Here is a 24,026-nt window from a genome sequence, read left to right as displayed (position 1 = left end):
GTTCTGACTGTTACCTTAATTTGCAAATTAACTGAGCATGGTTATGAAAAATGTATAGAAAAGAATGTGAAGCGATAGAGCAATAAGAATGGTTGAACCTGTCTCACTTGTCACACTACATAACTTCACAGACCAGTTTCTTACCAAAACATTAAACATTCTCTAGATCCTAGCAATATGTTGAACGACTAAAACTAAGACTTAAATCCTTATCAGTTTGTTTAGAGATGTTGAGCCTCTATAAGAAAGAAGCCCAAATCCAGTCTGTAATTATATGAACAAGCCTCAGTTGTGACTACATTTATTGAGACACAGGTTTTCGGAAGACTGTTTCAGTAAAGCTCTGATGATCCACATGAATCATAAATTTTTATCAGGATTTCGTCAACAGAAAACTAAACTAGAATTCGAAAAAGACATGGATTAAGAAAGTATCATCAAAGTGGTGTGAGACGGCACTCTGAGTCTCTATAGAAGTTACCTAAACCAATCAATCCAGTAAGGAATTCTCAGACTTCCCGCTGGTAAGAAGTTCAAGGAACACTGCGCGAACCTCCACTTCTAACTTTTGAACATTCGATCAAGGGTGAGTGTGGTGTTTGAATTAACTAATGATTCTTTTGTACTTGTTGAATGCTCGATTTCGAATTCTAAATACAATACATTCGTTTGTGCCTGTGTCTTCTTAATTCACTTGCGTTAATCCTGGAATTCCTAGTTCATACGATAATTCGAATACTATATTGGCATCGCGATGGAGCCTGCAATGGAAAAGTTAGATATTCATTCAACTTCGGAAGCTTTTGAAGATTACTTTGAAAGGTTCGAAATCTGGGCTATGACCAAGGAAGATGATGAGGATGTTAATATTGTGGCACACTTCTTCACATTCATTGGAAAAGAAGCATACAGCTTATTAAGAACTCTGGCTATGCCGGAAAAGCCCATTTCGCTTTCTTATACAGCTCTCAAGGATCTACTGCTAGACTATGCTCAGTATACAAATTTCGAATGTCGTAAAGGAGGAAGATTTCGTAAAATGAATCATGAGGATATAAAAAAGTCCACTACATTACTACGTCACCCCAACCCAGTGCATACTCAAGATTATGCAGACAATTCGTTGAGTTTGGATGCAGTTCACGAGGATTGGGACAAGTTTGATCAGTGTTTGTCCTGTTGCAAGTTCCACTCTTCTAATTCATGTAAATTTCGTAATTCTAAGTGCTTCAAATGTCGTGATATTGGACAAGTTCAGTCAGTTTGTAGTGCTAATGTTCATCTTACTGCAACTAATATTAAGTCCTGTAATTCTGATTCTACTGAGTCGAGTATTCATGATGATCATTTATCTTTATCAACGATTTCAAAAGACAGTGCAGAGTCATATGGCAGTTCAGAGTTAAATGAAATCCAGAATTCTTGTGAGACAACAGTTCCTAATCAACCGATTTATCAGAATTCTCATGCTATTGTACCAGGTATGACTTTTCCTAATGATTCACATATTTCTAATGAAATTACTTGCAATTCTGAGGAAAATATGTTAAATGAACCTAATCATAATCGAAAACCTGATGTGGTTTGGATAGATGCTGATTTTTCTAACGATCCTACGCTCTGCAATGACAGTCCTAATGAATTTCATGAGAATATTTCAGAAGAATCAAATCCTGATGTCATGTCATATATTACCTATCCTCATAATGCATTTGATCCTTGTGAAAAACCTGCTCAATGCGAAGCACGAGTACTAAGTGACCTCGAGTTTGATTGTATTTCGGATGATTTCATATCAACTGCTGTTTATCCTTATCACAAAAACAATTCTAATGTTTACTCTAAACAATGTGAGAAATATGTTTTAAATGAAGCCACATTATTCATAACTTGGGGATATAAAGATCCAACATTATTTCGTGGGGGAGGATAGTGTTGAAAAATCTATGGTTCGAATTCTAGATATTATTGATTTCATTACAAAATCGACATGCTGGTTGTATACAATTCCAGGTGAGTCTGTTCCGATTTCGTTTGTTAATTCCAATACTAATGAGCACTTTCTAGATACTACAAAGTTTTTATCTTATACAATGTCGGACAGACTCAGGATGAACTCAACAAGAAGACGTACAACCGATTACAAACACTTATACTTCTATTTAAGCTGTGGCGGATGTGGTGTTTGAATTAACTAATGATTCTTTTGTACTTGTTGAATGCTCGATTTCGAATTCTAAATACAATACACTCGTTTGTGCCTGTGTCTTCTTAATTCAATTGCGTTAATCCTGGAATTCCTAGTTCATACGATAATTCGAATACTATAGTGAGTGTAGGAGCTGTAATTATATAAGCACTCCAAAGGATGTCCACGGTCTTCATGTTGTTGTAAATAGTTATGAAGTTGACTCTACGCCTCTTATTCTCTATGGTGTGCAAACTCATCATTTTTAGTGGCACTTAGAAAGACAAACTCATGAACAGTGATTTTATAGCTAATTTTTAAATACACTTTAGAACATCTTTATTTGTTTAAAGTAGAAGAAGAAACATTACGGTTTCAAACTTTAAAGAAATTAAACAAACATTTGAAAAAATGGCGGAAAGTCGTACCTTCAAAATGGCCAGAAATGCCCCTTAGAGTCACTTACACACGCCCTGATCTAAAGGTATTTTTGTCAGTGGTCACGTGACATTAGAGAATAAGGAACCAGATACTCCCAAATCATTTTAAATGACAAAACTTTTTGATGTTTGTCCCATACTGATGTGGATGGTAACTTTGGATTCTAAGTCGGGCTCGACTTTAATCACTGAACGGTTGCGGCTTTGTGTTAGCTGACTTTGGCTATCTTAGGACTGAATGGGGAGCAATATAGATATTTACGACTGATGGTCTTTGAGGAGAGTTTTGATGCAAAGTTTGGGGGTGTGGCTTGTAAGCGGCTGTATCCTGCTGGCTGGTAACTGGTTGTTGATCGAAACTCGTATTCGACTGACTGTGTTTACTGGACCTAATTGTAACTTTTGGTTACTGCGTACATGAGGGATTCTTTAATTGGGACTCATTCTTACTTTTACTTGATTTTCGTGAGAAAACTGTTACAGATATGGTAAGCCTACCAGAGTTGCACTAGTTGCTGCAAAAGACCATTCAGTTCAATAGGATCAACAAGTGTGAAACAGTCTTCGGCTCCAGTGTCGGATGATGGCCTGTGAAATATTCATGTAACTCCAGGATTAGTAAAAAGAGAACTAAAATCCCTGTGCTCCGGTAAGTCCCTTTGAAGTGGCAACACCAAAACTATAATCCTGAAATAGTTCACGCAATTCAGTACATAGATATATGACCTGTTCAAGTTTTCACTAGAGTTACAGCAACTTCCAAAAGAATGGGAACTGACTACTATCGCTGATCTTCATCATGGGGGATAAGAAAGATCTAGCCTGCTACAGATCAAAAGGATTACTTTCAGTACTATCAAAGTGATGGAAGGACTGGTGAATGACCGAATGAAGGGATAAATTGAAAAAACCCAGCGTCCTCCATGAAGCTGAGTAGCAGTTTAGAAGGAACAGATCCCGTACATTCAACCTCCTTACAGCATGGAACAGCTGGACGAATTGCTGAGACTAAAAGTCATCGGTTCATAGGACATTTATTGATTCCTCAGAAGCATTTGACACAGTAATGCACTTAGTCTCCATTGTCCTGCTCTATGCTGGCTCTGAAGTTATCTGAAGCACTGACTACTTCACACCAGTGAATACAGGTTGATCTAGAACTAGAAAGTTTCGACGTAGGGAATCTCACAAAAAACATTTTAGGTCCAGCTCTTTTTATTTTGATCAATAATCTCCTAGACAAAACCAACTCACCGACTGCCGCATACGTTGGTGATGTCAAGATGTGGAGATCTACAAGAAACGAAAAAGATCCATTTGAGTTCCAGAAAGATCTCTCAACAATGAGTAAATGGACAGTGGGAGCCTGTTTAAATTTAGTTTGTCAAAATATCGTGCTATAAACATTCAGCCCGATGGGACACAAACAACCTACATTGTCAATGAAAATCCGCTCCCAACTGTGCCCTCAAAGAGTGATCTAGGGCAGTTAACTACAGGGACGTTGGACACTAGCTCAAATTGCATTGTACGTGCGGCCAAAGGAAATGAAGCCCTTCACCCTAAGAAAAGATTATTTGACGCAATCAGCCCAGAATTGGTTTTGGCCCTTTTTAAAGCATATTCAAGTACCAACTTTAAAGTTCACAAAGTTATTGAACCTCACCTCTAAAAAAAGACACAAATCTCTTGAACGAAGTATAGAGATAGGAAACTAAGTTGGTGATAGGGCTGAGGGATAAACCTTACAAAGGTAGACACCTAAACTTCAGATTGTGTTCACTGAGCTAAAGAGGAATAAGAGGTGATCTGGTGGTGGTACGCATAACACTAAGTATGACAAGTCGCCTCAACACAAATATCCTATCAGAACACCATTATCACACTCTACGAGATGATCTCCAGAAAATTGCACGTCAAAAAGAAAAGAATTGGGTACTCTTCCGATTTTCTTCATTAATAGTTGCTTCTGTTTGGGAGGTTCTTCCAGGTGAAGTGACCATAGCCTATTCAGTGGACGGCTTCAAGAGGAGATATGACAAACACGTACTCACGTCTGGACCAACTGCCTCGCAACCTATCTTCCGTTAACAACTTCATATATGACTAACTTATTCCTGTCCTCTTATTATGATATCCGTTCACCTTTTATTCTTATCTATCGGTCTGCTCATACCATCTACATCACTAATTATTTGGCTTATTTACTCCTTGAAGCAATCGTCTATATTAGCATTCAACTTTTCCTTCCATTATTTTCCACATTACAATCAACCGACCAGAGTCCGATGGTCTGATATTTGTGAGTTCCGGAAACCCTTATGTCCTAAGACAAACTCGCTAAAATTATGAGATAAACAAACCAACAAATAGCTAACAAACTGACTCGAACGAGTGTGGTCGTGCCACTAGACTACCTCTCACTGGAGATTAACAAGGAAATGAAACCGTAACAAAAAGAAGTGAGAGTAAAGTTATTTGATTTAAGTAAGCTCATAATAGAGATACTAGATATTGAAATCAGTCGACCTTCCTAGAGATTACGCTGACAGCGTAAAATACTGAAAAGTAAACCGTCATAATACTTCGTCCGTTATCTTACTGCAGGTTAGGGGTGATCTAATATTGGCTTATCGTAAACTGAACGATGACCCTGGTATTAATATGTCCTATCTTTTCCTTCCCTCTAGAACTGATCATTTGAGAGGACACTCTAGGAAAGTTCAAAAACCGAGTTCAAATCGTCTACGTCTTCATTTCGTTTCTCGTACCGAGTAGTGAACTACTGGAATTCTCTACCGGAACACGTAATATTATCACCTTCTGTTGATATATTATAAATGAGACTGGACCTCCACAGTGTTACAAAATGCAAGGATTAATATAGGTTGATAGACCTCCTATCCTTAATACTGAGGACTGAAAGTTGCGGCTATTGTAAAATGAAGGTCAAATTGAAAAAGAAAAGTGCGAAAAATGAGGTTGTTCAGTCTTGCGAATAATACTTACTGCCGATTTAGGAAGAAAACGAGGAAATGTATGTCAGATTAGGAGATGTACCTCTGGACATATTACGGTATAATATATCGATGCAATCAGGAGTGGAACGAAAGGAAACTCGCAAATCCCTACTTCTCAAAATGGGCGCTAAGAAACCGAAAAACCCATACATTAATTACAAAGAACTCATGCAGAATAAGGCAAAGGCCGAGGCTGAAGCGTTTGCTTTCGATGTAAGTCTTACTAATTCGGTACTGAGTATGCGGTAATTGTAATAGCGCAGTGCTAGTTTCGTCAACAAAAAGCTCCCTTTAAAGCAGGCAAAAAAGAAACGGAAAAACCAACAGAAAGACAGACCAAGAAAAAAGTTAGTTTGCGATGTATTATATGTTCATAATTTAGAGTATCCAAGCCACGGAAGCATCGCTAACACCTGGTATTATGTAAACGTATTTCAATCATCAGATTTGTATATAGTCTTATCGAAAATTCGCTCTTTGGAAGGCCTAAATAAATGCTTCTCGGTAGTGTTTAGAGTTTTTGAGCCATTCAGTTCGGGATCCCAAGTTTCATAATAAACCTTTCTGCACCCTCGTAACATGACTGTTTCTAATGTTAGGTTTTATTTGGATTTTTAGCTGGCTAAAACCTACTATAGACTTACTGTGGTCACATGGTATTGGCACAACCCGTAAATAGAAGTGTAGGCTTTTAGTCCTGGAATACCTCCATTACTGGTATATACATCTTATGACTTGCTTTTTTTTACATGAACTTGACTAGTTTCTCCATTAGCGCCAGAGCTTACTTTTGCCAAGTTTTATCTTCATAGTTACATCGCATTGTGTCTGGAAGCTGCTATTGCTTGAACCGTTTTTTTAAAAAAACGAAGCATTACAGTTGCTCTAAATAGTTTTATCAAGCGTTTTTGCGTTCGGGTTTATATCATATAAATAACCTATTTGTTCTACTTTGAATCGCTAATATTCCTGAAACTTTTTTAGTGTTCATCGGTCCACGACGGTAAAACTGGTCAGTTTTTAGAAAATCTAATCTGTACCTGTGTGAGGTGGTTAATTAGATTTAATGTACTGATATCACACGCTTGAAAGAGCGTACTATGTCACCTGTTTTTTTTTTTTTTGCCGTAAAGCCTACTGACGTAATAAACCAAGTTAATGCAGTATAGATTTACGGGTTGAGTACAGATCATAAGAAACAAGCTGGTATGTATTTCCCATAAATGATGGTTAACTTGCTATTGTGCTTACAAGAACGTCTTAGTGATTTTCGCGAGATACCTTGTCTGTTGAGACATTCCAGTATCTGTATTGTAGTTTACACCTAAATGTTTTTTTCTTCAGTCTAGTATCGTAAAAGCGGTTCTATTCATTTTTATAAAATCCGTGGCTTAAATTTATGTTGTAGCTGTCAGGATTCACTTGTCTTGCATTAATTAGGACGTATATTTTTTAATTTGTGTGCTTTGTTGCCGAAATTCTACATCAATTTTCTTGTTTATTACATTTTCACCATTTGGGTGAGAACGAAACCACATGGAAGTTCTAAGGTGGTAAATAAATAAATATAACACATGGGCTGGATTCTTCAAATCCTTTTTTACTTTCCAGAACTGGTGATTATGATTTCCTATGGCAAATGCTTTGGACCACTGTCCGTTAAGTTTGACTACGCACTTATAATTTTCAACTAATAAACTCGAAGCTTCTTACAACACGAATAAGATCGGGAAATCGGAGGATTTGCATGTAGAAAGTAAAAAAGTTAATCAGTATGGTAATTTTCCTTAAGATACTAGTCGTGAGACGAAATTTCATCTCCCACTGACTGGCTACTAGGTTTTTTAATGCAAAGGTAATTGTTGACGGTATTAATAGTTCTCAAAAGAGTTAGGCCATAACTAGGACTTTTGAAATCTTGTTTGCCAGTTCCAGAAAATCAGTCTTATTTGTTGAGATCTTATTATCTTCTGTTGCCCTGATGCTAATTCTAAGCTCGACTTAAAAATTTATATTCTCACACGCTTAATAGATTTACCCCATTTATTTATCAAAATTAGCATTAGGGGATTTAATTTTATTTCTAACTAGCCCATCAACGAACAAACGAACTCGGCTTGTAGTAAAAAAGTTATTATTTCTTCCATAAACTTTTTATCTTCCTGTCGATGTGTATTTTGTGATATCATGGGTAATAATGAAACTGCCGGGTTCTGAGTCTGATAATTGATGCCTTTCAGCTTGTGTATTGGCAGTTGAGGCGAGTGACCATATCACTATTCCATAGCTAATAATGAATTCACTAAAAAAACAACTCAATCGAGTTGTGTGAAGAGTGTGTAATCTGGCTAAATGAGGTTTTCAGGAACTTAGTAATTTTAATGATGAAGCGTTAAATAGTCTTTAAGTAGGCGAACATTTTACATTGATATGGTAATACTACTGCAATCTAAACAAACTCATCACCTTTGTATAACCAGAATGTATTCGGATGCTCGACGTTTTACATGAAGTTATTTGCAACAGATTTAAATCCTAGTTCGTTACAAGGATGGTTTGTAATTAAATGTGAATGAGAATGTCTTGAAGTGTAGTGACTCTTGTTTGGTAATCGAATATTTAAAAAAAACAAGATTTGATCAAACGATTTTGTGTTTTAATGAATTTTCAAAACAAATTCCAAATAATGACTAGGCAAATATTAGAAAAAGCTCTAAACAAATAGGTATCGTACAACGATTTTTCAGTAATCGTAATTTCACATTTGTACACGTTCGTGTAGCGGATATGAGCTGAACTCAGTTCGTGTTCCACAAGAAGAAGAGGAATTGGAGAATTAAGGGCGAAAACACAGGACATAGGAGGGGGGCCAACTGGATATTGTGTAGTTATTCTTCCCGTATAGGGGTAACATTTTTTACTTGCATATTGATAATCAGACTAGAATAATTTATGATTTACTAGAAGTGAAAGTATGAATATAAGAGAATTTATTAGGACAGGATTGGATCAGCTGATTAAGGTATATTACAAAGTGATGTGATTTAATATGGTTTACAATTTACTAAATTTATTCACACTGATGTAAGCAATGTGTGCATAAACGTGTGTCGTAATAGTGAAATATACTTTTCGTAGATTAACAGTAATAACAGAAGTAATAATTATTATATTTGCACTATTACTTCCTCTTTGAGTTTATATTTGTCAAAAACGATATCAATTTAGCTTTAAAAGGTGAAAAGATGTTAGTAAAATTAATGGTAGTAGTACTGATGGGATAAAAAGGGTTTTAGTGCACATTATAGTGATTGTTTCATAATGATTAAATTAGTTAAAAGACATAGTAGGGATACTTAACAATTAATTTCACATATCGTATTCGGGCCAATTTAATATAGGAAATTGATTTGTTTTTTTCTTCAAATAATGATAATTTATAGGCTCAAAATATTACAGATACTACTACTCTTAGTTGTCACCTTTTGATTTATCTTCTCTTGGACGTATTGTAGAATCACTTGTACTCCGGTTTATTGTAGCTGTACTATCTCTTGACTCATGCCATGTAGAACGACTAGCAGCAATCGGTGTTCTAGGTAGGGAAGATTGCTCCAACGGACTAATATCTGTATTTGTTGTGATGTTTTCTTCAGGACGTTGTCTATTTCTTTCATCACTATGATATTGGGTCGAGGGGTTTGTTTTATCTATTTTTGTCGTTGATTGATATGGTCTTGATTCAATAAATGATCTTCTTGGTTTTATTAATAAATTTGATCCCGTTGATCGGTTCAGTCTAGCAGGTATTGAGCCTGTTAGTTGGTAGTAGTATGGGTCATATCTAGATGGTGCAGTAGTTGGCTTGTACAGTCCCACCAAGAATGAATCCTATGAATTATAAAAGTATAATTTAGTATTGAATGTGATCACGTGTGAAATGAATTTATACTTTACAGTTTCATTTTCTCCTCAGTACCATTAATTAATTTAAAAATGTAATTATCGAAATCTTAGTTTTGGTAGAGTTCTTGTACGTGAATTTGAACTTGAGGCTTTTTAACAATGCTTATCTCTGGTGATTGTACGTCTACATTGGTCTTAGTTTCGTCCAGGATGAGACGGATAAGTTCTTGCCCTCAGATTCCCTTTGTGTCTACGCTAATTTAATATTTATGTTCGCTTCTTTAAACTGGAACGTCTTTTTTATTATTCATTTAACTAAATGTTATTCTCCACAAGTTTGTGGAACTTAAAATTTTGAATGCTATCGACTATACAGTAGCCTGGGAATTACGTTTTTCTGAGTGATATTATTTGTTAGAATGATTGTTTAACAACAGTTACATTCCTTTTTATCTAATTACGTTAACTTGGAAGTTGTAAGCTATTTACAGCTGACTGAAATCCTTAACTGTATGGATGACCTTACCAATTTAAAAACGTCTTAAAGTATATCTAGATCATTTTAATTGATTCATAGTCTCAATAATTGTTCGTTCATATGCATGATTAATATAATATAGATTTTTCTGTTTTCCTCTTACCTGTTGACGATTATTATCTATTGAAGATTTCATTTCAGTATAATCATATCCTGTTGTAGTTACTGAAGTTCCATAACTTGTTAAACTTGGCTGACTTTGGTTAACAGAAGATGGATTCTTTAAGTAAAGTAATTGACGTTTACTTGTTTCATGAGTTAGTTGATCTTTGAGTTGTTGAATCTGTTATGAACACAAAGAAAGATAGGTAGAAAGTGAATTTAATAATGTATTCCTTTATAGTACTTAGTAATATGAAGTTTTAATGATAAAACAAATGTATCAAGGGGTCGGCTAGGGTAATACTACCATTGTATCTTGAATTTTCGTTGTAACGGTTTTTAGTTTATATATATATATATATATATATATATATATATATATATATATACGCCCACACTACATTACCATATTTTCTCATATAATGTATTTCAGTAAAACAATCAACGATATCTTGAGTTGAAATTATTTAAAATACATAATGAAGCCGGTTGTAAGCCAATAACTTTTCAGTTTGTATATTCAATATTGGGTTAGCACATTTACAGTGTAATACTGGGAAAGTTATTATTACCTTAAAATATTTTAGTAATCACCATAAATTAATAGTTTTACGATCTTAAAAGATTAGATATTTATTTCTTAATTTTGTTGATTATCCAAACGGATTTGAATTTTTGAATGGTTCTTGCGTAGTATGTCTGTTGCAGTGATAAAAATCAAGGTCAATCCCTTATGGCTTGTGTACCTGACAAAAAGTACTAATCTTCCTACGAGTATACATACAAATATCAATTAAGTTGTAACAGAAGCAAAACAACACATCGAATAAGCAACTGAATTAATGTGAAATATAATAACTCAATGTTGCTCACGAATTAAATCGGCTGGTTAGTAAAATTAAACTTATAATTAACAGAATTGTAATCAAGGTATTAGACATGTTGTAAAGTTGTTCTTTGTCGGAACAATTGAAATATAAGAGTGTTTATAGGTTGTTAACATAATAATGTGGTCCAATATCTACTGTCAGGCTTAATTATGTTGTTGTTGTTGTTGTATCAAAGTGATCTACTCATATTCAGTTGATTTATAAGAAGCTCTTAGGATCTTAGTCGTTATAGTCATTCGTATAGTTCTACAAGTATTTTGTTAAACTGTGAATTTTGATTAGCTATTTTTCATTATTGATTATTGCTATGATGTGTAGTCTAATTTTAATTGAGGTTATCACACTGAATAGGTTTATTAACTACTTGTATGGCATTCCTATGTTTCTACGATAGAGAAGTTTCTCAAAACGTCTGCAATTATTGTACGTAAAAAATGAATTACAGATTTACAAAACCCCTAAGTTCTTAAGTAGTTTCTGACAATACATAAAAACATAGTGCGACGCGGGTTCAACTCCTATAGAGAGCATCAGGCCTTCACAATTCTAGGTATGCCTTGCTGATGAGTTTCAACTAGCATGAAACCCAGGTTCAGTGTTATCTGCCGACTGCCTTCGATCACCTAACATAAGTGAAGTCTAGCGAAACAGAAAAATACGAGGTTTCAAGTTGGCAGAAATTAGCTTTTCAATTTTTCTTGAAAAACAAGGTCCAATGAGTTCATGCATGTGAAACATGATTGATTTAAAAATCCATCTGGTTCATTTGTCAATTTTTTTCCTAGATTACTTTATTTCCATCATGTTCAATAAATTGTTAGAAATAAAAAGCAAAATTGATTGATGATACTATTAATCTGAATTTCACATGATGTATCGTAATAGGTTATACATGATAGGTAGTTTTCGAAACGTTAAAAATATTTTTCGAAAGATCACTTTAAGCTAAATGCCTATTTTCAGCAATTATCTCATTAAACTTTGTTTTTTTTTTAGTTTGGGTAATCAGTTTCGTACTTTTAGTTTATGAAGCTGCAATTCTGTCCCTAGAAGCTGAGAACCCTAATGGGGTCGATCACCCTATTTGTGGTTCTTAAATACCATAACGTCACACCGATCTTAGCAAACCTACACACACTTCTCTCATTTGCTCAAAATAATAATTAGTTTCATGTATTAGGAACTTGAGTTTGTTAATATTTAAAATTATGACTTTATATGGAAACGTAAATTCTACAGTTAAGATCTATTTATCGCAATACGGGCACACCCAAGGAGTTTTCAGTTTGCCATTTATGTAACACGATGTTTGGATAGCTAATAATAACCTAGCGACCAGATCTTTGTAATGAAAGCCATTTAACCGTAAATAGTTAGGTATTTAAGGCCAACTAACATTTGTTTGTAGGCTATCCATACATGGATAAATGTCAACAGCTCTATCATTAATTTTGTTTGTTCATCTTTAACCCTATTTTACGCTTGGAATAGTTTTATTGTCAAAATAAAACGGTGAAAAAGCTTATGAGAGTGGAGTTATATTTGTTATAAATTTATTCTATTGGAAGAGCGGTAGGGAGGATGTGAATGTCATCATTTATTCGTCATACTTTTTTGTAGTAAAATTTACAAATTAGAAAGTATATCATTTAGCGGTGATTAACACTTATATCTTACTACCGTCTACATCTTTTTTTCTCATGTACAACTCGTGCTTTTATGTTTATATGTAGCTGAATAATAAAGACATAGTTACAACGAACAGATAGTGCTCATGTGATCGTCTAGGTGGAATGGAGCTCAAAGTTATGATCCTTTTAATTTATCTGCTAGACATGCTAAAAATTCATCTGTTACTTGAGTAGTGTATTATGCAAGTGATGGCAGTACGAGAGTTGATTACACTATGAATCAAGCTTCGTCGTTGAAGATGTTTATACCCTGATACTACTTATTAATTTAAAGTAGCGTAGAAGAACAACAACAAATGAAGTAAATGATTAATATGTAGAACCTGGTCTTCAAGTCCACGTATACGTTGTTTATAGCTACGTTCTTTGAGTTGTAATGTTTTTTGTGTATCATTTAGAGCGTTTCTTTGTCGATCTAACTCATTTTCTAATTCTTGACGCTGTTTTGTATTGACTTCGATTAATTGAGCTGCATACTGTTCGTCTTGTTGAGCCATATGTACCTAAATATTAGATAAAAGATTGTGTTTTAATTACTTTCTGTAAGACAATTTCGTGTGTATAAACGCAAAATTGGCAGAAAAAATCATTGTTCAATTTTCAAAACATCAAGGTTTTGTTTAAAAAAGAAGTTTATAGAGTAATTAGTAAAACTGCTATTGGTTATTGTTTTATCTTAGCAAGGTGCAGATGTCGTACAAATCGAACGGTTAGTTGTCTTTATAAATGTTTCTAGGATTGTGGCACTATTTTTCTTTTGAAGTAAGGATATCATCTTTAAAAATGGTTACTGAATAAAAATAACTTGACTTTTGCCGGAAATATGACATAATTACAACTCGGATTTATTGTGGACTGATGATAAAACTAACGAAGTACAGATTCATGTAATTGGCTTTGATTAATACTTTATATTTGAGGGGTAGTGATACTACGTTGTTACGCAAACCGAAGTATATAGAAGAAGATTTGAATCTGCTGCGCAGTGGTTGAAAGTCGAACGACCTAACCACTAAGCTACGGCACCACGGAGACTAGTGAGGAGGATGAAATAATTTATTTATTCACTTACTTCGAATACGTAAGTTATGTCCGCCAACTTTTTTTAAAAAAATGGATGAAACAAATATTTAATTTAAAGTAATCTTTTAGATCGAATTCAATTTTTATAATCTATAGCGCGATTCTACTAAATCTTTTTAGATAAGAAGACAGAGTCAACATCAACTCTGAGATGCAGATACATCCAGCTGACGAGTCCCAAATGGGACGAAACGCACATCTGGGATTTCACTGCTAGCCACTATCCATCGTTTGTCATACACCTGTATTATCTATAAAATAAAAGTAACTATTACTTATCTACAAAACACTACTATGTAAAATATTCTCAGTAGTAATAATTTTATTGTAAACTTAAGGAATAACTTTACATTCAAAATGTTTTTTATAAGAGTTCTAAAAATAATAACGATATTAGAGTATTTATGGTTTTTCGGCACACTTGAGTTAGCCTCCTAGTACTTTATAGGGTCTTGATAACTTAACGAACAGAAAGTGAATTCAAGTGTGAATTTTTCCTGCTAATAGGCTGAACTACTACAAGTTCACAAAAAAGACGTTTTCCATATGGTATTACTTTGGCGATATGAAACGAAATCCATCGCAGTAGTGGAATTACATTCATCATCGGAATCTTAAATTAAGTATGATTTCTAACTTTTCATATTTTCACCTCATTCCTTGTGAACTGTATTTCTCACGCTTAAATTTCGGTTGTAGTTGGAATTATATTCTTCTTTTCGCCTCTCACCTTGTTACTTTCTTACTTCAATGAACCAATGTAAGGCGTAACAATGTGGATCGGTATAGATTCGTATCAAATCCTATGCTGATAACAACTGACTGACTTTTGATACTATCAACGTAAGTAAAACCAATCCAGCATATTAGTATGTTTACTATAAAATGACATAAAAGTTCCGTGTTTATTTTGCCTCACTTATGACAAGATAGTTTTCAGTTAACAATCAATGAATTATGTTACTATTCAACGTATAATCACATGTTTATTATATATCTGGCATAACTTTTTTTAAGGCAAATGATTAAATAGTAAATCATATTGAATGGATAAATAAACATTAAAACTATCTCTCTTTTTAATTTACTTGAAGTTTTTGTATTTCTCGACGTAAATTTAATGTTTCTTCTTCAAGTCCACGAATAGTTGTCATCAATACGGAATTTTCATTACGTAATGTATTATTTAATTCTTGTTCTTTTGTACGTTCTCTTTCCATCTAAATTTGTTAACAGAAAAAAAAGAGACTAATTATAGAACTAGTTCTAATATTATTTAAATAAAATTCTCTAGAAATATTTATGCGTGAATACTTTTCTTGGTTTTAGTAAATTAATTTGATGATCCCTAAAATATAAGAAAGGACAAAAATAACTGATATCCGTCTAATCAATACTGATTCTAGGTTTTATTGGAACCTTAACTTCATAAGCAAAAGTCCTGAATTTCAACAAATAGTATCGTAAATAAATACTACTCAGGGAACTTTATCAGATATCAGATCGTTATTGACGAATAATATACTGATTCATTTTGTATTGTTTGCTTGAATCTTCTCATTGACGTTTAGGACTGCAATCGATCAGTCTGGTTAGCGCTTAGCATTTAAGGAATTCTTTTCATGTATAATAACATTAATTATTGATATCAAATAACAAGGAACTCGGGTAAATGTTCACAAAACAGGATTAATAAATCATTTCTCTGATGTACTAAAAAAAGTGAACTTTATTAGGTGGCTGATTTGAATAAATGCGTTTTTGAAGATCAGTCTATTGAAGAAGAGAAAATTCTATGATTAGAGACTGGGAGATGAAGAAGATAAACGAAATTCTACATCTATGTCAATAGTGTTGATCATTGATTGGAAGTAGTATATATATATATGTTTTAGTACAAAAGAGACGTTTCTAGCTCGGTTTTAACTTTTGAAATCTGACATGAATGGAGAGACTAAGTTTAGTTCAGGTTTAAATTCTAACTAAGAAATCAAATCTAAACTTCGCTCTAGCAGTGCATGTTAGTAATATAATATTTGATACTGTAATTCAAAAATGTCTCACTAAGCTGTTCAACTAAAGTTAATTTTTCTAATTTTTTATCTACAGCACTTACAACAATAATAAGGATGTTAGACTACAGTTTAGTATTAAATAATATAAACGACAAAGTTCTCCATTGCATCAATTGAACTTCACGTAGATGAAAGTTATTTTTGACTAAACTGTTGACTTATATGTATATATACTATATTTGAAGTAATCTCAGCGATTGAAATTTAAGGAATTTCAACGTTTCATCCAGCAATTTTGTTTGGAATTTTTCAGGGTATTTATCAAAATTATCAAAGAACAAATCTGCACTAAAAGCTTATTTAGGAAATTATAAGTCAGTTAGACGTATATAATGCAATAAGTCCACAATGTGAACATAATAAATGTGTATGTATGTGTACTTTTATGTTATTAGTAATTACAACTACGTGAATAAATGCAGTCTCTTTCTACTATCATAAACATTTTAACCATTCTATTTATGATTAATAATAATAGTACAATGGAAAAGTTTTCTAAAACGTCGAAGTGTATGTACAATGAGAAACGTGATTTTAAAACATTCGAATTAATTTCTTTTTGTTGGAATAAAGCTACAGGTGATATAAACAGGGTAGATAGAGATAAAGTATGGATTACATGTCATTAAGCATTTTCCAAAGGGTGGCTAGTTGCATTCCATATTTTCTGTTCAGGCTGTTCTGATTAGCCCATATATACAGCGTTTCTGTTGTCAACCTTGCTTTGCGCGCGCCGAACCCTTTCTGAAGTGGTTTCTGTTAAATTATTCGTTCAAATATTGACGAATATTCATATAGACTTGATTATTATAGGGTAATTAACTCAAGTAATATTTACAGTATGAACAAATATTTCAGAAAATGTTTCAAGAACATAAAAAACACTGTATAGATTTAATAGCATCTGAAATAAACATTGATTATTTTAAAACTCACTTTTTCTGCCATTTTCTTCCATTGAATTTGTTCTTTTCTTACTCGTGTTAATTCACAATCGATTTCATGTTTTTGTATTCCTGCATCATTCATACTTCTTAATAAGTTGGCATTTTTTTCAGTTAGATTAGCATTTTCAACTGAAATATATACATATACATATATATTAAAAATAAGTAAGTTGGTTAACTTCTAAATCAAATAAAGTCATCATTCAAAAGATTAGTTGTATGCATAAGAATCAGTATTTGTTTCTAATTGTTGTATACAAAGTATGTTTTAATCTCAATTTCAGATTAATAACAGATACTTACATTCAGCCATATTTTTTTTAGATTCAAATGTTTGTATACATTTAATTACTTCCAGCTTATTTAACAGCAGTGATTTCTATTACAATTTAAGTATGGTTATTCTTATGGATAAGTTATATAATACATGTTTTGAAAGTGTATATGTAATTGCTTTCTTTCTTTCTTTGAACCAGAGTGATATTTATCTATTTTGATTATTTAGGCAGAGTATACTTATTCGTTTATGAGAGCCAATACATAATGTAAATAGCATTGTAAAATACTTTTATAGGCTTCTTAGCATGCTCATAATTAGTCAGAAATTTTTTTATCATCATAGGTAAGAAACGACAGTGTAATATATGATCATCCTACTTCGTGATTGATTTGCTGAATAGTAAGAGAAGTAGGAACATAGGAATGTTAAAATACGTCATTATTTCCATGAATAGCTTCCCCTATATCGTTGTTCCATAACTTTTCAGTGAATTTCTTAGTAGCGTTTTTGTATTAGAATTTTATATAAAACTATCTATGACCATGAAAAAGATTCAAAAAGTAACCCGTTTACTCTCAAATAATTAAGATTCTTTAGCGACGTTTTTATAATAATAATAATAATAATAATAATCGGATTGAACTTTAAATCTTTAAAGAATAATAGATTTTTTAAGACTATCATACTGCTAACGGTTTGATTGGTTCTCTAGCAAATTGTTTTTGATTTTTACAAACTTCCTCATCATTTTGACTGAAAAACAGCTTCAAAATTACACATTCTTTTTTAACACCATAGCTGACTCGAACCTATAGTGTAATTATATCCTTTTCAATTATTGTATAAATGTAGTTTTAAAAGTTTTACTTTCTCTCACCCTGTATATTATTGATCTTCATTTGCAATTCATTATTAGTATGTTGACATTCTGTTGACAATCTTTCTAATTGTTTTAGCTGTATTTCTACTTCAGAACGTTTAGCAGCTGCATCTGTCGTTTCCATTTGTAGTTTTTGTACACGTTCCATCATTTCATGTAATTGAACTTTAGTATCATTTAACAAGTTCTTATTGTTATCTAAACGTTCCTAAATTAAATAGGCAAAGTAATAAACGTACTTATTGGTACGGTTTGCATTGAAGTAAGTGTAGATAAAAGGGAAAACAGTTTAGATTTTGAGTTGTTCTTTTAAAAAAATATCATTTTGTTGTCATAATTCATCGTTAAATATATTCAAGTGTTTCGTCCACAAAGTGGTACGGCAATCGTGTTTGTTTTCGAATTTTATGTAGATTCTGCTTCTTTCCAAGCTTCATTTTTCTTGATCAATTATTGTCGTTCATTTCGATGTAATTTATAGAATATCGTTACTGAATACGATTCTGTGCTGATATGAACATTCCTATCAGTACAGAAAGGTGTTCTCACGCATCGTTGTTTAATAATGGTGAGAATTTTTTAAAATAATTAAAATATTGTGGGCGACCTATTTCATCAAAAGTTCTCGATAAATTGCTGATGTATAAAATCATTGTGGAATTGATAATATGAATCAGGTCACCATCTAAAATTGTTTTGGTAATCACTGAGTTGTAATGAAGTAGTCTATCAGGAAAACATTAAATCGTTAATTATTCAACTAGACTTACTCGTTTCATTCTGATATTAAAAAGATGAAGATGAATACTTATTTGTAAAAAAATTTGTTAATGAATTAGCGGATGACTTCGAAGTCTCACTTGTGAACTACATTACATGGATTACTAACCATAGGACAAACCGAAAACCTGTGCAATTATTAAAAGAGCCAGAAAATCTAACAGCTAAAGTTCACAGATCTTCCTGTTAATTAAAATCTGTTTACGTTTTGGTTAATCAAATTTAGTTATCAAAAAAATTTTCAACCACCAGCTAATTTCAACCTTAAGTCACTCAGAGTATCAGTCTTGAGTGGTTATTAAGTTTCAGTAGTCATCGAACGGAGAACGACAATATGCCATTGAATAGGTAATAACATCGATTTATAATTAATAGCAGTATCCTCACTTGTGTATGAGAAACAGAAATTGCAACCGTAACTGAACAAGTTTACCTAGTGATATAATCCGAAACGAGAAATTATATACTCTAATAGTAGTTAATATCTATTGTAAGTCAATGACCAAACTGACATCGTGATTGTGACTGTGAAATAATAGATACTGGCTTTATGTATCCTCTCTGCAATAGGAACAGAGTGGTCGTGAGCGGTTCTAGGTCTCATTTACCAAATACTAACATAAGTTTGGTAGTGTCAAGGTATTTAAAATGAAAAGTCTGTCCAAATCTTCCGGATAAGCACTGGTGATTTGAATTTATTAGGTTTAACAAACTATTTTTAGTTAGCTAAACCGAAGTGTTATAGTTTGTTCAGAACGGAAAGCTATTGTTTCATGTTGAAGTCATCTGTCACTACTGTAAACGAACTCTTTAAATACTACTCATTCGGTATGCGCGCATTATTGTGGGTCTTAAACATGATTACATCCATCAGTAAAGTGTCTCTAGAAAACTCAGGAAACACTTCATAATTCTACAAAGTTTCATGGGTTTGAGTAGTGATCGTAAGTGCTGTTGAAATAAGTGACGGTTTGTATGATCGGATGTTTTCAAATGCTAATTATAATGTTATTTTTCCATTTTTTTGATTGATATTAGCACGCTCAAATAAACTAAAAAACTGTATTGTTATACCTGTAATAAGCGTTTTTCTTGTTCTGCATTCAGTTCGCGTTTCTGTGATGCTTCCATGTGTTCTTGTGTTCTAGTTAATTCTTGTTGTAAATTTGCATAAGCCAGTTTTTCGCGTGTTAGCTGATCACGTAACTCAGCTACACACAAAGTTGTTTGATCTAAGGCATTTGTAGCTCTTTCTAATTCGATTTGAAGATTGTATATTTTCATTTCCATTTCGGTACCTTGACGTCCACTCACATTTAAACGGGATTGTAAATTCTGGTGTAAGATGAATCGAAAAAAATTCAAGTGTTTCAGCATTTAGATTTAGTGGAAGTGACTGTGAATGACTGAAAATATTATTTATGTGCACGGTCAACAAAGATTGACTGTAAGATTAACCACTGACACATATCTACAAACAAATCACTGGTCACGTATATTCATTACATCGTACTGCTATTCGATCCTGATACTGATTATACATGCTACCTATAAGCAACCTTAATCTAGTGAATGGTAAGACTAAAAATGACTGAGTGGCTAACCAAATCATTTATATACTCGACCCATTGGTATATGCATATATTTGTCCAAACTAAGTCCTAACGAGTTGGTTTTTACCAGTAGCTCACTTCCGCTAACGTCTCACCTAACATTTGGTCTTAAGCTATTATGTGCTCACAAACACATATTATATCTAAGTTCATCCAGAGAGCTTCCACTGTACATGAAATCTCTCGTATTAAGACTGAGGTTGGTTTTTATTTACTCAGATAAAATTAAGTAGTATGGGTCTCAAACAAGTTAACTAAACAGCTAAAAGGTGATCCAAGTCATGAACCTACTATTTAATATTATTTATCCATTCGAAAATGCATTTCTAAATTTTTCTATCAATACAAGTTTCTATACTTCTATAGGTTTTTTGTATTAGTACATTCGTTTACCATTGTTTAATAGTTAGATTTGTTCCATAATATTTTAATGATGAACATAACTGGTAAATATCAGGTTTATATGAGTAAAATTTGGTGTAGAATTTCATTATAATATAGACTTTGATTATAAATGTTTATTTTATGTTTCGGCGAAAGTTTGAATTAAAATTCAAACTAGTGATTTGAAATATATTGAAAATCAGAAAGCTGAAAATACAGTATCACTACAGATTTTCTTAAGAATAAACCTACAAACTCATCTATGTATCTCACATATATGTGCATTTTATACAAATAAAAAGACTAGAGAAAATTAATTTACAATGGATTTAGGTTTTTAATATTTAATTTTAAGTACACCATTTAGAATTTAAGTTTCATATCACAGACTGGTTTTTCTTGGATAATCACTGAAAACCGGGACAGTTGTCTGATTTCATTATCGTACTCTCCAGGAGTGCGTAAACAGGACCCCTTGATTGGTCTTCAGGCCTCGTGTCGACAGCTTAATTTTTAGATTACTATGTTGATATCCAGTAATTGACATTTCAATCAACTTGTTATGTCCTTCAGTCATCATCCATTGCCATTTGTGGTATTTATTTCACATCTGACATAATTGAACTAAACTGGTTATGACTTCTCAGTAGAACTTCGGGAATTACTTCGCGAAATCAGTTACTGGTAATCACACGATGATTGTTATGACCAGGTGTTGAGAAGATTGTTAACTTTGAAGTTTCACATTGCAGATTGACTTTGGTTAGACTGTATCTCTAAATAGCGACAGCCAATAGTTAATAACCGTCGGTTTGGGTTATATAGGAAACGGCAGGGTCGCTAAATTGTTAAATGAGGACTGCAAGCGAATTTCGAGATAGGAATACAGCAAGTCTTATACTTACAGACTTCAATATTTTTTCTGAAGCTTTGTAGTTATTTAAACGATTCGACGATAACTGTTTGTTTTACGGCAAAATCATTGTTCATAGATTATTCGAAGTACTCACCTCTTTATCACTTTCTAATTCACTTAGTATAGTTTGACACCGTTGAAGTTCACCTTCCAGTTGACGTCGAACGATTTCAGCTTGTGTATAACGTGTTTCTGCTTCCTCTAGTGAATGCAATAATTCTCGTCTATTTTCTTCTAACTTAATTTCTGCAGCTCTAGACTTTTCTAGACGTATCTAAAAATTATAAAAAGATAACTAGATTTCTAAAAATGGATTTGTTGTGATCAATTTTAGGTGAAATAGTCCTAGATTATTGATTTTGAAGTGTTCTAACTTTCGTTAGACGCCTGGTTACTAACTGGATTTCAATTCTACTTAATTTATCGAATATGAAGATGTTAGACACTTAATAGATGTCATGGGTAGTGCTTTTAAAACTTATTATGGCCTAAATAAGACTGAGAGCATTGTAAAAACATTTTATTTGGCGAATGGACAAAGATAATATTCAGATGTTCTAGGTTTTTTCCAAAAAGCATATTGACTGACTTATTGATCTGTAGTAGTATAGTTTTATTTGTACTAATAATAGCAAATAAAGTAATCCCTTTATACTGATTAAATATATTTTTTGGGAAACAAATGCAGCAAAATTCAAATCATATCCACTACTTATAATATCATACTGATTAAAAGGAGTAGGTGGGATCTACTCCAAAAGTTAAGAGGAAGCTGTCAGAAATGTTTACGCTTGACTAAAGTTCTTCAGTAGGCTATACCTTAAGGTTCTAAGAAATATATTTTGAAATTGCAGTATTGTAGCTTAAGGTTATGACTGATCCTATCAAAGATAAAAGTGTATATCAGTCATTTACTAATAACTCGTATCTTGTTCTAAACCTCAGTCACGAATCAGAGTTTTACCTTTATGCCCTACTACGCAATATAAAGAAGGCCGTTAAAACATATTCATTTTAGCTCAGTCATTCAAAACAAACAGAAAGTAAGGCTACTTTCTCACTTAACGCCATAGTTTAGTCATCATTCAAACTTTATATCATTATAATACACAATAAATGTTATTTAGTTATATCCTTTGTCAGTATACAGGTGAATTTGTATTATGCGTCGACATAATTAGGCCATAAAAATATTATTTGTCTCGTATAATTTCTCAAAACTAGCAATATAGAAAATTTTTTAAGGATATTGTACAAACAACAGTGATACTATATCAAGTTATCGAAGCATCATGTACCGATTTGTGTGTTCAAGGAAAACATATATATATCGCTTTGACAGAGGCACAAATGTACATAGACTATGAATTTTAGCCAACCACAAGTTAGACTTAGCGACAGTAATAAGAAATTGCTGTCAGTATCTTGATCTAGGCAGATTCAAGAGTTATTCAGTGAATTTCAGATGCAATATCTGAAGAATGAGGATCTACTGATCGAGAATGGAGAGTGAACGATTAAAAAATCGATTGTAGATACTACACAAACACTGAAGTAAGCACTATTAATAAGATACTTCATGAAAGAGTATGAATATTTCTAAGTTAACTGCTAGTAAATTTAATAATAGTTCTGCCACGGAAATTCATTGATGTTGTTCGAATCAATCTCCTGGGTCTCAAACCCGATACCGTTCACTTAAAACTTCAGTCAAAATATCAACAACAGGTTATTCCAATCCATCTCCAAATGGATTTACATTCACAGAATTGTGTAGAACATAAGGTCACTTATGTCATCAAGGATAAATTAGAAATTGTAACCTCTATTACAGTTATCAGATAATCTTTTTTATACATCTATGAATTTAGGAGGATTTTTTCCTGCCAAGAAACAATGATTTTCTGTATGATAATTCCTTTAATTTTCAAGTATAATACTCAGCATCCAGAAACTGCCTAGGAAAACACTACTCTGTAAAGTAAACTCATTATTTATATTGAAAGTACTATTTTTCATTGATTTCGATAGAATAATGGTGAAAGTATGCTAATCCGCTAATTATCAGAATTGTAGTAATTTTAACAGCTGAATTCATGAGTCAATCTAAGCTAAAACTACCACTGAAAACCTAGAAGCACTGGACGTCCGTTTCGTCCTAGTATGGGACTCCTCAGCAGTGCGTATCCACGATCCCGCACGTGTCCAGTGCTTCCAGGTCTTCAATGGTGGTCTAGCTTAAATTGACTTATGAATTCAGCTGTAAAAATCCAATAATTATTTATTGTTAAAG

General features: G+C 32.9%; 1 protein-coding gene across 1 annotated transcript in view; it reads right to left on the bottom strand.

Annotated features, from left to right (window-relative positions):
• Positions 1–6,229: 6,229 nt before the first annotated feature.
• The window catches only part of MS3_00003835 (uncharacterized protein), a 68,658-nt gene continuing 50,861 nt past the window's right edge, over positions 6,230–24,026 (bottom strand). Inside the window, exons 23-30 of the mRNA XM_051211695.1 lie at positions 21,828–22,007; positions 19,895–20,155; positions 18,038–18,248; positions 16,870–17,009; positions 14,947–15,078; positions 13,099–13,278; positions 10,196–10,375; positions 6,230–9,539 (exon numbers count right to left, since the gene is read on the bottom strand). Coding sequence (XP_051073279.1) covers positions 9,120–9,539; positions 10,196–10,375; positions 13,099–13,278; positions 14,947–15,078; positions 16,870–17,009; positions 18,038–18,248; positions 19,895–20,155; positions 21,828–22,007 — 1,704 coding nt within the window. The 3' untranslated portion in view covers positions 6,230–9,119. The remainder of the gene's footprint in view (positions 9,540–10,195; positions 10,376–13,098; positions 13,279–14,946; positions 15,079–16,869; positions 17,010–18,037; positions 18,249–19,894; positions 20,156–21,827; positions 22,008–24,026) is intronic.

The sequence above is a fragment of the Schistosoma haematobium genome, chromosome 1 (assembly GCF_000699445.3).
Source record: "Schistosoma haematobium chromosome 1, whole genome shotgun sequence".
Classification (NCBI taxonomy): Eukaryota; Metazoa; Platyhelminthes; class Trematoda; order Strigeidida; family Schistosomatidae; genus Schistosoma; species Schistosoma haematobium.
The sequence above is the reverse complement of the archived record's forward strand: the minus strand, read 5'-3'. Positions and strand labels throughout refer to the sequence as shown.